The sequence below is a fragment of the Sinocyclocheilus anshuiensis genome, unplaced genomic scaffold (genome assembly GCF_001515605.1).
Source record: "Sinocyclocheilus anshuiensis isolate Anshui unplaced genomic scaffold, SAMN03320099.WGS_v1.1 scaffold149, whole genome shotgun sequence".
NCBI lineage: Eukaryota > Metazoa > Chordata > Actinopteri > Cypriniformes > Cyprinidae > Sinocyclocheilus > Sinocyclocheilus anshuiensis.
Genome location: NW_015540836.1, coordinates 17,440 through 33,823, shown reverse-complemented (window position 1 = coordinate 33,823; position 16,384 = coordinate 17,440). Strand labels below are relative to the sequence as shown.

General features: G+C 38.4%; 1 protein-coding gene across 1 annotated transcript in view; it reads left to right on the top strand.

Moving 5' to 3' along the window:
• LOC107687382 (protein diaphanous homolog 3-like) overlaps positions 1 to 15,689 on the top strand; it is an 83,866-nt gene extending 68,177 nt beyond the window's left edge. The window contains exons 2-5 of the mRNA XM_016484677.1: positions 242 to 274; positions 9,530 to 9,703; positions 12,563 to 12,667; positions 15,663 to 15,689. Of these exons, the coding sequence (XP_016340163.1) occupies positions 242 to 274; positions 9,530 to 9,703; positions 12,563 to 12,667; positions 15,663 to 15,689 (339 nt within the window). The remainder of the gene's footprint in view (positions 1 to 241; positions 275 to 9,529; positions 9,704 to 12,562; positions 12,668 to 15,662) is intronic.
• Positions 15,690 to 16,384: the final 695 nt, after the last annotated feature.

Below are 16,384 nucleotides of genomic sequence, written 5' to 3'. Positions count from 1 at the left end.
GCATAGTATTGTGATATTTTCCGCGGCAATACTGTATCGATACACGGACGCCAAGTATCGATCTTTTAATTATACTATTTGGTAGAATAGTATCTCTCTCTCTCTCTCTCTCTCTCTCTCTCTCTCTCTCTCTCTCTCTCTCTCTCTCTCTCTCTCTCTCTCTCTCTCTCTCTCTCTCTCTCATGCTCTCTCTCTCTCTCTCTCTCTCTCTCTCTCTCTCTCTCTCTCTCACTGTTTATAGCACTTAAACATCAGAACATTTACTGATGATGTGGTAAGGTCCTTTATTCAGGTTTCTCTTGTTCGCCCTGTCAGATATTCACTCTTTTTAATTCTGTGCCATGTTCTTCGTTAACAACAAGCTTACATCTTAGAATTGATTCCTTCTCTGTTATTTGACATTAACCCCATATTAACTTCAAGACTATTAGAAGACCCATGTCTAACACAGTGTTTTGAGTCTCATAACCACAGCATTTTATTCGCAGTCAGTATGATACAAGGCTGATTATGTGCAATATCAGTTTGCTCAGGTTTTTTGAGCAAACTGAATTTACTAATCTACTACTACAAATTTACTTTGATTGTTTCTTTTAATTTTTGATTTAAGCTTTCCTTGAGGTGAGTGGTTTCTTTCTTGCATGTCTAACACTTGAGAACTGCCCTCTATTAAGCATGTGGCATGCATTATATTTACATCACTAATAAGGCTGCATGCGTGCAACTGTAAAGCTTAAACAATTGATTGTGAATTGTGAACTGAAGCTGTTCAGTTCATGGTAAGTATATACATTTGTCTGTACAACTTAGTTATTTAAATTACTTAAATATTTATTTATTTATTTATTTATTTATTGCGACAGGTAATACACTAAAGTAATTCCTCTCTTTTATATAACTTCATGATGATTTTGACAGACCAAACAATAACAAAATCAGAAATTAGACCAGATCTTAAAAGGGAAAATGCAAGTCAGAAAACCCATTAACGAATGCAAAATCAGGCTAATTAAGTTAAATTTTTTATTTCTAATTAGCAAAGCTTTGTGGAATTGTTTGTTTAGTTTTCTTAATTTGTTTGTTAGAGTGATGGAACAAAGATGGTGTTGAGCTGAATTCTGCATGTTAGAATTTCATGTACTGGTCTGAATTTCATTACACATTGGTGGTATCAAGCCTGTGCAGCTGCACCTATTTCCTCTAGCAGCAGCGGAAGGTAATGAAATAGTTTGGATGGAGAACTTAGGGTCATGGAGTAGAGCAGTCAGTTAATTTAAACAGCACCTAGACCATCTTATCGATGGAACTCAGTGGCCGTTTTTCACCCTCATGGTGAATAGCACCAATTTTGGCATTTAGCACTGCAATCATCTCCATCCTCCCTTCGATCCCATATCATCCTTCTCACTTTCCTCACTTCTGCCCTGCTTTACTCACTATTCATGTCTTCACCAGGTTTCCTCTTTCCTCAATACATTTCAATCTTCTCTTCTCTTTAATTCTCCGCCTCCTGGGTCCTCCATCTCTCTCTTTCTCACAGTCCTCCTTAATTGTAAGATCACTCTTGTGGTCTTAAAATGTGTTTAGTTTCTTTTGCATTATCGATTAGCATCAAAATGTGTTTTTGTTTGTGTTGGTTTGGTATTGATTTTCAGTCTCTAGTGTCTAGTCGCCAGAGGGAAGGTAGACCCAGGAACAGGGAAATCAGGATTATGATGCGGTAGATGCTGCTGGGACACTCTTTTTCTCTCTCTCTCTATCTATCATGCACATGCACCCCAAAGGTGTGGTCCTGAATAAACACATGAATGAATGGTTATAAGGATTGAGAAGCAGATTTATAGACTGGATGCATGAATGCAATGAAGAAAAACAAATTTAAAGGAACAGATCACCCAAAAATGAAAACTTTCTGAAGACGAACTCGCCCTCAGGCCATCGAAGATGTAGATGAGTTTTTTCTTTATTGGAACAGATTTGTGGAAATTGAGCATTACATCACTTGCTCACCAATGGATCCTCTGCAGTGAATGGGTGTCGTCAGAATGAGATTTCATACAGTTAATAAAAATTACTTCACAAATAATCCACGCGACTCTGGTCCATAAATTAACATCTTGTAAAACGAAAAGCTGCATGTTTATAAGAAACAAATCCAGCATTAAAGGGGTCATATGATGCGATTTCAAGTTTTCCTTTCTCTTTGGAGTGTTACAAGCTGATTGTGCATAGATAAGATCCCTGAAGTTGCAAAGACTAAAGTCTCAAAACCAAAGAGATATTCTTTATCAAAGTTAAGACTCTGCCACGCCCCCCTAAAACGGCTCGTTCTAACACGCCCCCACATATCTACCTCACTATGTGGCAATATTAGCATGAGAGAGAGAGAGAGAGAGAGAGAGAGATCACAGTGGAGTCAGCTGTCTTAACCGCGGCTTGTGTACTGCACACATACCAGCTTCATCACTGTGTCTGTCACACGACTCTGTTCCCCTTTCGGGCTCTGTCTACATTTATTTTGAAAGATGAAGCTCGCGATTATGGTAAGGGGCATTACATTTCCGACGAGTGCTTGCGGTGTTCGGCCAATCACAATGCACAGGGTCAGCTGGCCAATCAGAGCAGACTGTGCTTGTCGGAAGGAGGGACTTTGTAGAAAACGAAGCGTTTGAGAGAGGCGGGGCATAGAGGACCTACAATAATGTACAGTATTTGAAAAATAATGTGTTTTTTGAACACATTAAATTCTGTTACACCAAATACACAAAATAATGATCTTTAAAAAAGCATCATATGACCCCTTTACGATGTTTTTAACTTCAAACCATTGCTTCCAGCTAAAATGTGAGTTCTCTCGCTGTAAATTTGCTTTCTCCAGTGAAAAGGTAATCTCATCTAGGGCTGGGTATCATTCAAAAATTTTCAATACCGAATACCGGTTCCTGAACGATACTTTTTTCACTAACAATTTGATAAAATCTGTTTTAATAAGATTACTTTACCTTAAAAAAAAAAATTGGTTTTATTTTTTCAGCTTATTGACGTTTTTACAGACTCAAAGACTCATCTCCTGAGCCACTGCACAAAGGAACAAAAAAGCACAAAGGAGCAAAATGTAACCAACACAATATATCAGTGCAAACAGTTTTAATAACGTTCAAATAGTTTTCAGATTCCACATCTTTTAGGTTACGTTTATACTAGTGCGTTTTTGTTTTAAAACATATAATTTAGACAATCATCATTTTTTATTTATTTTCCACTGATTTACTGATGAGCATTAGCCGCTTCCAGCGCTGTCTGCCTGTGTTTTTCTCTTCTGTGATCGCTGTTCTGACTCAGAGGAAGCTTATTCGCTGCTCATATGTCAATCATATTATGCGTTCATATTAGGATTCGGCGATGTCTACCAAATTGGCATCGGACGATGTCTACAGTGAAACATAGTGATGGACGATGACATCGGGGGCGGGGTTAGGAGGTGTGCCCGAAGCGTGAATCTGTTTGCAGAAAGGCATGGAAAACAAATAATGCGTTCTACGGAGCCACTAAAGGGACATGGTTAGCCGCTTGCTAGCGGTAGACAGTTACATTACAGTAGGGCTGTGCGATTAATCGAAATCGCGATGTGAGACGTTGCGATTTCCTAATAGCAAAGCCTGCGATGTGGAACTTGAGTTGCAGTCTTACTAACCAATAGAGTGAGCGCACCTCCGTTCTCCCCAATCAGCACTGCTCTAGCCAACTGCGTAAACACCCACCATTAACAAAATGTAAAAAACGGAACGCGGGACGGGAGAGAGACAGAGTGGGATTATGTCGTCTACTGGGTCAGATCGATAGTTAGGCAAATTAAAACTAAAGAAAACCGTATGCAACTTAAGCTTCGAAATGACAGACAACGAACAAAAAAGGTCATTTGCAAGAGCTGCGTCACAGCGCATATCAATAGCTCCCTTATCGATTCTGTTTTCAGTACTGGAGAATAACAGATACATTCTTAGATGTTTTTGTTAGTACGTGAACGTTATCTTACACATTTTATCTCCCCAACAGATTAATTTGAAATAAGTTTATAATGCATGTTGGCTATTCCCAATTCAGAAGAGCGCACACACAGCCTGTGTCTGTGAATGCTTCTCATACTCGCTCCTGTCTGCCCCACACGGCGCGAATCCCGTGTCACGGACGAGCCGTTCATGCTTGCCGCACTCACGCAGCCTGTCTCGTAATGCTCGTTTATACTCGCACCCGGCTCCGCACCGCAAGTCTTCACGAGCGCATCTGGCAGTATGGATGAGGCTTGACGCACACGCGCAACCTGTGTCGACTCGCGCCTGGCTCCGCGTTTAAAATTTATGTAAATTCAGTCTAACTGCTTGCTAATATCACTTGGATGAAATCGCAAATCAAATCGCAATCGCAATATCGGTCAAAAAAATCGCAATTTGATATTTTCCCCCAAATCGCACAGCCCTACATTACAGTACATGAAAGTTCACTTACCACATACACCGAGTAAGGAGAGATGACTGATAGGACAATGGCGAATTATTTGCAGATACTGAGCACCACTGACAAATATCTAATCTTGTAAAATGGCCCAACCCTAGTTCATATCCTGCCCTGTCTCTGATTACGAACATCCATTTCACTTCTGCGTTCAGTTCTGTACATAAGAAACCCAGGAAAACATTTCCACGGATGAAACATGAAGCTAATAAGCACGCGATTATGACCGTATATGATTTGTATGTCATTTTCATGAGAAAACAAATGTCCTAAACACATGTCTGTGAATTCTGTTGTGAGAGGACAACAGGGGAAAACTTTTTCACTGGAGGAAGTGTTATGGATTATGGACTCGTTTTTTGGCCAGAAGCAACAATTTAAAGTTGCCTTTAAAGATGCCTTATGATGGATTTGTTTCTTACAAACTTATAGCTTTTCACTTCAAAAGACGTTAATTGATGGACTGAAGTTTTTGTATATTATTGTGATGTTTTTATCAACTGTTTGAACTCTCATTCTGACTGCACCTATTCACTGCAGAGGATCTATTGGTGAGCAAGTAATGTAATGCTAAATTTCTCCAAATCTTTTCTGATGAACAAACCAACTCATCTACTGTAAATCCTGTGTGGCTTGAGGGTAAGTATGTTTTCACCAAATTTTTATTTTTGAGTTAACTATTCTTTTAATGACAAATGGTGAATAAGTTAAATTAACAGATGTATTCTTTGGACTTTATGGGATTGCAGAATGGTGTAGGACATGTTTTCGATGAGTGAATCATGTCCTTAGATAATGGAGGGTTTTTTTTCCAAGTGAGGGCTGATGTTTGGTCATGGTAGAAATGCATTTTGGTGTTGAGAGGCTGAATTACTGAAGAGGGGTCTGGTGGAATGATCAGAAGAGGAATGGAGGGGAATGGTGCCATTAGTAACATCAAAGTGTCTGCTGGCGAGAAAGGGGGAGAGAGATTACATGAAAGTAAGGTGCAGACTCACTCATAAACACCTAAACAGCCCTGAAAAGCACTTCATCATCTAGATCAGTTCGCGGCGGCTGCAGTATGATGCCTGTTGTTGTTATCGAGGTAGCGGCTGAACATATTTATTTATCTATTCACCGGTAACGAGTGTAGAATAGCAAACCGCTTCTTCCCTCCACTGGGGATGAATCTCTGTGATTAAACTGATCAGTGCCATCACTCAATGTAGCGAAGAGACACTTTAGGGCAGCAGCAAACCAAATTAGACAGATGATGGTGTCGTTTGGTATCACACACCACGCATTTGCTCCCTGCATTGGCTCCGTGCACTGTAGTCGCTAGCTACACTCTGATCTACTGCTTGTGTTTAATTAATTTTACATCAGTGTCATTGCTGATTATCTCAGCGTGTTGCTCTCCTTCTCACTGAGATAATGTTTAATGGGTGGTGTCAGTGAAAAATATTCTCGAAGATAACTGCTGCTAATTCACCCGCCTCTCGAAAGAAAGGGGGCAAGTCCCCTGAAAATAAACCACCCACCTTTTCAGCCAACGCTGACATCTCAATCGCCCATCTTCTCCCCGTTGCGCCCACAGGCCGAGGGAGAGAAAACAGCTTTCTGATAAATTAATCCAATTAGGAAATCATTATCTGTGTGATGCGGGGGCCCACCACCTCGATATAAATTTACAATGCAAGTTACACTGTCTCCCTGGACACTCTGTTCGTTAGGCATGGTGAATGTGAAGCTGACAGTCTTCTAATGAAAGTCTGCTTACAATAAGGAAGCTATAACTGATCATAAACAAAGTTAACAGGGCTATGGTGGGTATTTGATAAAGATCTGAAACTTTTGAACTTCTGTTCAGTTCAGGCTGGTCTTTTGCCTCAAAATATCATACATTAGGCGGTATGTACAAGACCGCTCTACCTTATAGATTTGTTGCCTTGTTGCGAAGTTTTAACTTCAACAATCCATAGAACTATCAGCACAAATTACATTCTGCACGTTTGACTAGTTTGTGCAGTGCCGCTCTATTATAGTCTTCACTAGGGATGCACCGATATGGAAATTTTGGCCGATACTGATAACTGATAACTTTAAAAACAAAAGGCAAGCACATACAGTGAACAACTGATTTTATTTTAAAACCTTAACTTCAGAAAAGTTTGAACTGATCTCTGAACTTTATTAATTAACTATTCATTTCTATGGCCAACTTTCTTTTATATAAATAAAATCTATTGCCTTGACAAAAAAATAATGCATAAATAAAGCAACCAAGTCACTGAACAACATTACTTACATAATAAAAATACCAATCAAATAATAAAAATTTGCAATAGATAAATAAAATGTTTATTTTTATACAGCATGACTTTGTGTGAATTTAACAGAAAGGCCAACTAGAAATGTTACAGGATTCTCTGGCTACTTCATCTGTGAATGTAAGAGTAGGATGTTTTTTTTAATGAAGAGAAGCATTTCAGCTTTCTCACACATAAGTCTGTTTCTCTTTTCATCAATCACATTTGATGCCGCTGAGAAGAGACTTTCGCTGTCAACGCTGGTACAGGGAGCTACCACACCGCTGACATCTTATCTTCTCTCTAGCAGCAGCTCTTGTAACGCGCGCGTCTGCTTTGTGCGATGTCACAGAAGCGACGATCAAAACCCTAGTGGCCAGCAGCAAGCACGTGAAGTGGTTCAACCAGCGGAAATAATACATAATTTATCGGCTTAAAGATATCGACCTAATTTTGTAATTTGACCTAATATAAAAAAAATAGCATTTATTGGCCGATAACGATATGGCCGACGATATATCATGCATCCCTAGTCTACACAACTGGAGAACTATAATGGTGATGGAAAAACTTTTGGGGATGTAGGCTAGTAGTTAATAATAATGATAATTAGAGCCCGACCGATATATCGTTTTGGCGATTTTATCGGCTGATATGAGCCTGTCGCAGATATATCGGTATCGGCGAATATGCCACTGATATGATTTTTTTTTTTACAGAACATAAAACGCAGATAAAATGGTGTAATTACGTAGTTTGTCCAGCAGAGCGCGCTCCATTGTTTGCTACTGGCGACCTTGATGAAACTCTTTATAGCTTAAGTGTATGGAATACAATTGAAACTTTGAACGGCCATATCTCCGTAACGGCGCGGAGGATCTGCACCAAATTCAGGGGATCCCTTCAGCTCGAGGAACCCTCTTGAACGCCGAATCGAGTGTACGTCTCGAGGCCCCCTTTTGAATGAGACCACCCCTTTGTCGATAGCCCCGACACACGGGGCTATCGGTACCGATAGGTACCGACACACGGAGGGTGGTGTTTGAAAGGGCTCCTCGAGCTGAAGGGATCCCCCGAGTTTGGTGGAGATCCACCGCCGCTTTCGCGAGATAGTGACACCAGCCAACAATTTTACTTCAGTAATGATGTCTCTAGTTCAGGCAGCAGCATTCAAGCGTTGTCTTATTCGACCGTAAGTGTCCTGCAAAGTGGAATTCACATGATATTCCGCCATGATTCCAGTTCAAAGGGAACGTACACGTTACATTCAAAGGGCATTAAAGTGCGCGAGACGTGAATTTTATAGTATTTATTTACTGAGATATATAAACTGATGTCAGACTCATTTTGGATAATAAAGTTTATTGTTAAATTGTTAAATGCATTACGTATCTTTGTCACGTCATTATAAGTGTTTGATCACCACGTCTGCTTGATATAAAATAAATGGTGCTTTAAAAAGTCCTTGAATCTGGTGTTCATGAAAGAGTGGGAACCCTGTATAACTGTCACACTTCTCTAGTAAGTTTCGTATGCGTGTGAAGACAGTAGCGCAAATCTGTGAATGAATGTTCCGAAGTGAAATAAATTTCAACAGAATAAACTTCAGCTTTACTGTTCAGTGCACTGATGTCAGACTCATTTTGGATAATAAAGTTTATTGTTAAATTGTTAAATGCCCTGCCTCCGTTACATATCTTTGTCACGTCATTATAAGTGTTTGATAAACACATTTTTTGCAATGATCACTCAAATGTGGTGATGTGTATATATATTCTGTTTATGTATATACTGTATTCTATATATAGTACCAGTCAAAAGTTTGGACACACAAATGGGAAAGTGTCCAAACTTTTGACTGGTACTGTACAATAATATACACAAAGAATATCGGGCGATATATCGATATCTGCCTTTTTTACTAATACAATTTTTTTTTTGTGAAAAAATGTTTACTTTTTCCCTAATATCGGTATCGGCCCCCAAAAAACCCATATCGGTTGGGCTCTAATGATAATACGATGTTATTAATCATAATAATAATGTATTAATAATACTGTATAATTATATTATGAAAAAAATGAGTAATGCAATATGAGGAGGGAATGTGTATTTTTGCCAGTTAACACATATTTTGTGCTTTGTGCTTTTGTTTTATTTATAATTCAGTGATTTAAGCTTTTTTTTGTGTGAAACATTTATTTTTGTAATGTAATATTTATATATTTTTTTAAATTTTTACATTTTTTTTTTAATACATTTTTAGCAAAATGCAAAAAATACAAAAACATTAATATTGTGAAATGTTATTTTAAAGTAATTGTTTTCTGTTTTAATATATTTTAAAATGTTGAATTTCAGCAGTCTTTAATGCAGTCTTTTGTGTCACATGATCCTTCAGAAATCTTAATAATATGCTGATTTAGTTCTCATGGAAACATTTATTATTATTATTATTATTATTATCATCATCATCACAGTTGTGCTGCTTAATGTTTTTGTGGAAACTGTGATACCTTTTTCAAGATTTCAGGATCAGCATTTTTTGATGAATAGAAAGAACAAAAGAACAGCATTTATTTGAAATGTAACATTGTAAATTACTTACCCCAGAGTTTTGAATGGTAGGGTATGTTTACCTAAATGGAGAAAAAAATCAACAGACTAATCATTATCACTGAGCCAATCTCACTCATACTCTCACAAATGTTTCATCTTTCTGTTAGCTGGACAGATTTTCCAGTATCCGGATCCCTGGCAGTAAAAAGGAACGGCCACCCCTCTCCCACATGTCAAAGCATTCCTCTTCTGGTGACTGGTCCACTTCCTCTGAATTTGAGGAGCTTTCTTCAAAGATTACATCAGAGAAGGAAATCCTTGCCCTCTTTGAGAAAATGATGGTAAGATATGTAATTGTAGACAAAAAAGTACTTATATTGTGTTGTGAAACATAAATTGAAATAAACATTCTCTGAGAGTGAGGGATTTGTTGATCTGCATTCATGCTATTGTACACATGTCTACTTACTGTGGACATGTATAAAACCAGCTAATTATTATTCCTACTCAATGACCTTTATCAACCTTTCAACCACTATAATCACTAGAGGTTTATTTCAAATTATGTTTTGAGGAAACGCAACCTTTTCATAATGAAATGGATTGTTATGGGTCACTGACCTCAATCAGCTTGTATTCATAGTAGGACGAGGCCCTCATGCCTATAAATACACATACTCAAACACTTACTCACTTTCACGTATTGGACACACATCATACGGTCACTGACAAATGTTTGCAAGCAGCTTAGTTTGTTGTGGTAAATAAAAGAAAATACACAAAAATAAAATAATCCCTACAATATAGTTTTGATTTGGACTTGCAAATTATCATATCTAATAAGCATTTATAACAAAAATAATTTTGTAGAAAACCTGTTCACTGGAAATGAATTTTAATGTATTTTAATTTAAATGTAAAAAGTTTTACTTTACAAACTTTTTTGACCTTCTCAATCCTTCAGGTTTCTGGGAAAAAAAAAAAAAAAATACAAAAAAACTTTTTATACTTTTCAATATCAACACAATTCTGAGCTGTTGAAAGTTAACTGAATTCCATTGCACTTTTGTCACACATTAATCTCAAGCACATCCATTTAATCAAATTTCTCACAAGTATCGTTTTAAAAAATTGCACAGTCCTCCGTTGCGTTAGTGCTGTCGTATGGAGGTCTCTGTCTGTGCCCTTTCTAAGAGTGGAGGTGGTGTTGGCAGTTGAGCAGCATCTCGGAGCGCAGGATTGAGTGACAGGAGCAGCCACTGCTGGGTAGAGAAGGGAGAGTGTGGATAACGTGGGCAGAGACGCAGTCATTAGTCATGGCAAGTACGAGTTTGGATACATGAGAATGCCAGCAGAGGTGACAGGGCCAACGGTGGTAACAGATGCCTTTCCACTCTGCGCCCTATCCTCACCTATCCCAGCATCCTCTTCTCTTTCTCTCTCTGACACACGAGGACTGCATCACGCCTGCGAACCCATCAGTGAAATCCTAAACGGCTCTGCTGATCTATCATCTCAGAAACAGGAAGAAAGGGAGAGCGCTGTGGTGAAAGGGAAATAAGACTGGAGGTGGAGACACTAGGACTATTGCACTCAACATCCGTTGCTGCCGTTATTGTCTTTCTCTCTTATTTCTCTCTTTCTTTTGCTTCCTCTCTTATCGATTTTATTGTTCTGTTTGCCTTGAGATTTCCATGCCCTTTCTATCTGTTGATGGTAAACCGTAAACTGTCCACGGATGCACCCTAGTTCTTTTCTCTGTCTCTGTCTCTGTCTTTGTCAGAGATAGTGAGTTTGAGAAGTGCAGCGCGTTAGTTTGTTTTGGCACAGGACGTGTTGCTTCAGTAATCTGGGAAGTAAAATTGCCAAATATATCTGCCAATGTCTGTCTTAGCAGTACACAGGTTCAGATTTATGAACATGCTCATTTCTGTTTCACTGTTAATTTCTAATCTTTTCAGAAATTGGCCCATTAGATTTTCTAATACATAATTCATGACTTCATCAGTCAGGCTTGTATTAAGTACTAATTTTCAAAAGATCTCCCAAAACTGCATACAAAAAATGTGTCCACATAGACAACAGATGTTTATAATAGCCAATCATATAACAATTTAGCAAAAATGGCCCTTTATTCATTATCGATTAAAATTTTTAAAGTGTTTCATCAAAAACACGTAATGACTCCCGCCGCAAACTAGGGGATATTTTTAGATTCAGCTTTAACCCTCAGAGACCCAGCATAGCAGCAGAATTGCAACGTTTGTTTAAAACAAATTAAAAAAATACCTAAACTTCGCTAAATATATGTAAAAACTACACAACAGTAGCTGACACTCTGAAATATATTACAATAATTTTGGTGGTAAAAAATTGCGTGTTAACTGCCACAGCTACCTAGTCACACAAAAAGGGGGTCCTTTTGGAACACCTTTGAGACATATTAATTGATTAAAGCGTTAAAAATACTAGACGGGGTGTGTAGTGATGGGAAAAGGCTTACATGCCCTGAAATTTTGAATGTGAATACATTTGAGACCATTTTTAAGTGTAGTAAAAATGCAATGATGAGCATTAGGTGGTCAAATTTTGCAACCCTAAAAGCCCAGCGGTTTTTTTTTCTCTCCAAATTAAACCCTGATACAACTTGGTTTTTATTACTAATGGCTTTCTAAAGACATGTTAAAGAATAAGAAAAATACATGATGAAAGTCAGTACTTCGGTCTGTAAGGGTTAAAGATGCATAAAAGATGCTTTTATTTTTTCCTTTGGGATATTTAACATGAATTATCACTCTGTTTTCATCTCCTTTTCTTTTTCTTAATGTCATAAGATGTGGGGAAGACATATCTGCCTGATGGATTCACAAGCAGAGGTTGACTTCCTACGGTTTCATTTATTTGCAGTTCCAAAAAGAACAGGTGTTAGGCATAATTTGATTCATGTGAGCATTGAAATGAAAAGATGCAAGAGCTCTTTGCTCTTCTCTGCTAAGTTTACAACCAGCATCTTCAGTGCTATTTTCTTTTGAGCAAAAATACAGTATGTTGAATTAGTATTTGATTTGTTAGACCCTTGTGTTTGGGTCAAAGGTCTTGCCATTATGATGGAGATTCTCATAAAGCAGGTCACAATACTGAAGAACTTAAAAGGATTTATCTTGTAACAAGACTTTTTCCTTTTACATGTGTGTTTTCAGGAGGATATGAATCTTAATGAAGAGAAGAAAGCGCCTCTCAGAGAGAAGGACCTGAGCACAAAAAGGGAGATGGTCCTTCAGTACATCATCACAGCTGCAAAAACTGTAAGTCAAAGAATGATTGCATCCACACAGACTAACATGAGCAAACCTGAAAGGATGAGCAGTAAATACTTTGATTACTTTTCCGTCCCTTTGAGCTTTCTTTTGCTGGATTTCCATTACTAACTCTGATATTGAATAAGAAGATGGACTCTTTTGACCTAAAGGCCATAGGAGGTCACATCTCGGACTGCTCCAATCATTTACTCTGATCCTGTGTCAGATGTGTCAGCGTCTTTATTAAACAGCAAAATAATAAGCGAAGGTGCAGAATCACCACAGAGACACTGTGCATGTGTGTCCATGTTCATTTGTTGTCGTATGCCTGTGCTGACTATGTGCAAGTCTGTTATTGTACTGGTGGGTTTGCCCTGATAAAAATATCTGTAACTTTAGGCCTCTTATGAGGACATTGACAGGCTAAAGACTGTATTTATCAGAGATGATTGCCCTCATTTTAGTTTGTGTCTTTTGTTCTCTTGTCCTGAGGTGAGAGGGAGACGTTGAACCTCCTCATGTATACTTATGAACTCATAATGCTGTGGTAAAGGATTGCAAGATGTGATTTTACATCATCTCCCAATGTGTAGGTTGCCATTTTGCTTTTCTGCAAATAGTCTTGCAAATAGTCTAGTCTGCAAATAGTTATGCTAGAATACAGGAGGCAAAAGAAATGCTGTTGAGAAATAGACAAACATTAATATAAAAGCTATTTTTAAAATCCTCCTCTTTTTAATATGAAATTTGGGTAGCTTAGTCATATAATTAAAAGAAAAAAGTTATTAACATTATTTCAACCAGCTTTTAGGTTAATCAACTTGCTGTGTGATTAATTCATTTGTATTTGCTAGTTTACCATTAGGAACAACAAAAAAATAGCATCAGGTCCTGTCAAAAAACTACAGATGGGAGTCTTTGCCCCAAGCAGTCTTACTTATACATGCTGGTTGGAGCTGCATTAGATTGATTTCTGAGATCCATGCTCAGGGCTTAAAGTTTTCCGTCGCTACGACGGATTTCCGTCGTTTGGAAAAAATGAGGAGAAAAGAAACATGTAGCGCATTGTTGTTGTTGTTCTGCCGGCTCAGCTATTCATTTCAATGATATGCAGTCATTCCACCGAAACAGCTGGCTCTTAACCATACAATCACATCTGATTGGTCAGAAGTGCGCTTGTGTGTAGGCCTGTCACGATAACAAATTTTTGTTGTGCAATATATTGTCCCAGAAATAATTGCTATAAGCGATATTATTGTCATTTTAAAGACCATTTTATGCCACGAAGTGGTTGCCAGGTTTTCACAACAAAACCCGCCCAATCGCGTTTCGAGGGGGTCCCCGTTAAAAATCGCGTTGCGGGGATAAAATACGCATGTTTTGGCAGGGTTTCCCTGGTAAAATTCGCATTCCAGGGGCTAAATATCATGTTAATGGGGTCGTTTTTCAACCCGCGGACATGAAAAACAACCCACGGCAACAGTGTTACAGCAGCCCAATTCCACGGGAAAACCGCGGACTTGGCAACACTGGAAGAGGATAGCTTTCGGATAGCGCATCAAGAACCGGGTTGACTGGGTACTCTGTACCACCGGTACTTAAAAAAACCTGGTACCGTAACGTTTTCATTTTTTTAGTACCGACTTGGTACCGAAATACCGGGTCTTTTGACAACACTACTGCAGATGAAACTTTTTTTTTTGTAGAAGCATTTTTTTAATTTGAACTAGCACCTCATCCTGACTACACCATGTTATGTTCGATAAGCTGCAAAAGACACAGGCACAAGTGGAATGTAAAAAACATGGTGACATTCATTTTTAAGTAAATATAATGGGCGATATATTGCGTCACCAAAAATAATTGAGGTCATGTACATATATTGCGCGATAAGTCGATATATTGATTATTGCGACAGGCCTACTTGTGTGGTGGCGGAAGAGGGGCGCATTAATTAGCCTTTAGAGTTTACGTATTAAGCTAGCATGTCAGTTATGGACATGCTGCTTTTGGAGGAAGGTTTGGAATGGATGTCACTCATCGGCAAGTCCGTTAAAAATAAATGGAGATGGACTTGGCTTGAAGAAACTGGGGAGGATGGCTGCTCGCTCTGATCCTGGTGTAATAAAATGAAACTGCCAGGTCCGTGTATGTGTGTAGTTTGCCATAAAAAAATGTAAGTATGGCAGTAAAGGCAAAAAAGTGCTTCTGCGGCATCAATCAGACGACGCACACAAAGCTGCCGTTCGTTCTCTTAAGCATACCTCCTCCCTGCCTGGTGCATCTACCACAATCGAGGTACGGGCATCTATGGCTGACCGTGTATGTGACCACAAAGTGAATATATGTGCGTTTTTAGCTGGACAAGACCTGCCGCTCACTCTGTCGCAGCCACTAGTGGAGCTAATCAAGTCGGTTGCTAACGATCGGAGCGCACTTTCCAAATTATCAATATCTAATGCACTCACCTCTTCTGCACACATGGCATTGCTGCGCAGTTTAAAACAGAACTGTCTGTCAAGCTGCAAGGAAAGACTTTCTCATTAAATGTAGACGAATCAACAAATTCAAACATGTACAGGATCCTTAATGCTCTCATAAGCAGCAAAAGCATTCTCTGTTGGCTTTTATTATTTGAGAAATGAAAATTTGTGTTGGAAAGTTATGCAAATGGTTAATTATTTGTATGACTACACCACAAAGAGTCAAGTCTTGTAAAAGCATTAGATTGAAAACATGAAAATTTCATTAAAGTGTGTAAATAATAGAAATGCAGTTCAAAATTGCCTTTCTTTAAATGCAAATGTTCTTTGAGTATTTAATTTGTGTAGGTAAAGCATGTACTCACTATTGCAAGAAGGAAAAAAACTGCTCTTAAACTGGGTATGTGACAGGTATGGCTGTGGAATGGAGTTTGGCCGAGGAAAAATGTTCAGTCAAAAGATTTTTTTTTGCTTTAACCCCTGTATACTGCTTAGAGGATTCTTTGTCTGTTTTTAAGCCCCGATGTGTTGGCGAGACAGACTGACAGGCGTACACGTCTTAGAATTGCATGTGTTCAACAAATCCTCCAGTTCTTCTATTGCACGACATGGACAAGTGGAAACTCTATGCAGGATTCAGGCAAGGTGGACAAAAAATGAATTTTTCTACCGAAATTAATTCCCCAATCTAATCCTCCTGTCGTTTAGCTTTGCGTTCATTTACAGGGCCTGCGAACGATGGAAGAGAAACAAGAACAAGGGAGTTTAATTATAATGCCATTCCTCTCTTTCCACTGAGAATTTTATTATTTTGGAGTGTTTGGAGATTTCAGGATGATTCAATTTGGATTGTAATTGCTATCTGGAGTGGCTGGTCATGAGTTGTGGTTTTTCTCCAGTCAGCTTTAGTCTCTTTCTGCATTTGGACTGCTGAAACAACTCATAGACCTTGGACAATCATGATAAAACTCCCAATGTATTGGAATCTAGTGAATTTTCTCAGAAAAATGACCTCAAAATAGATGACCCAACATTTTTCTTCCACCAAATAAATAAAAATCATTCTCCTCCATGTTGATTTGAACTATGCTAGTGGACTAAAACCTTTTGAAGACAATAAAGGTTTTCAAAAATGAATACTATTAAACATTAATGGGAAATGCTTCTTAGCCTGCATTCCCAGACATATAATAAATTCATCTACATCTACTCTTAATCTACAAGGTTGAAAAATCAAATC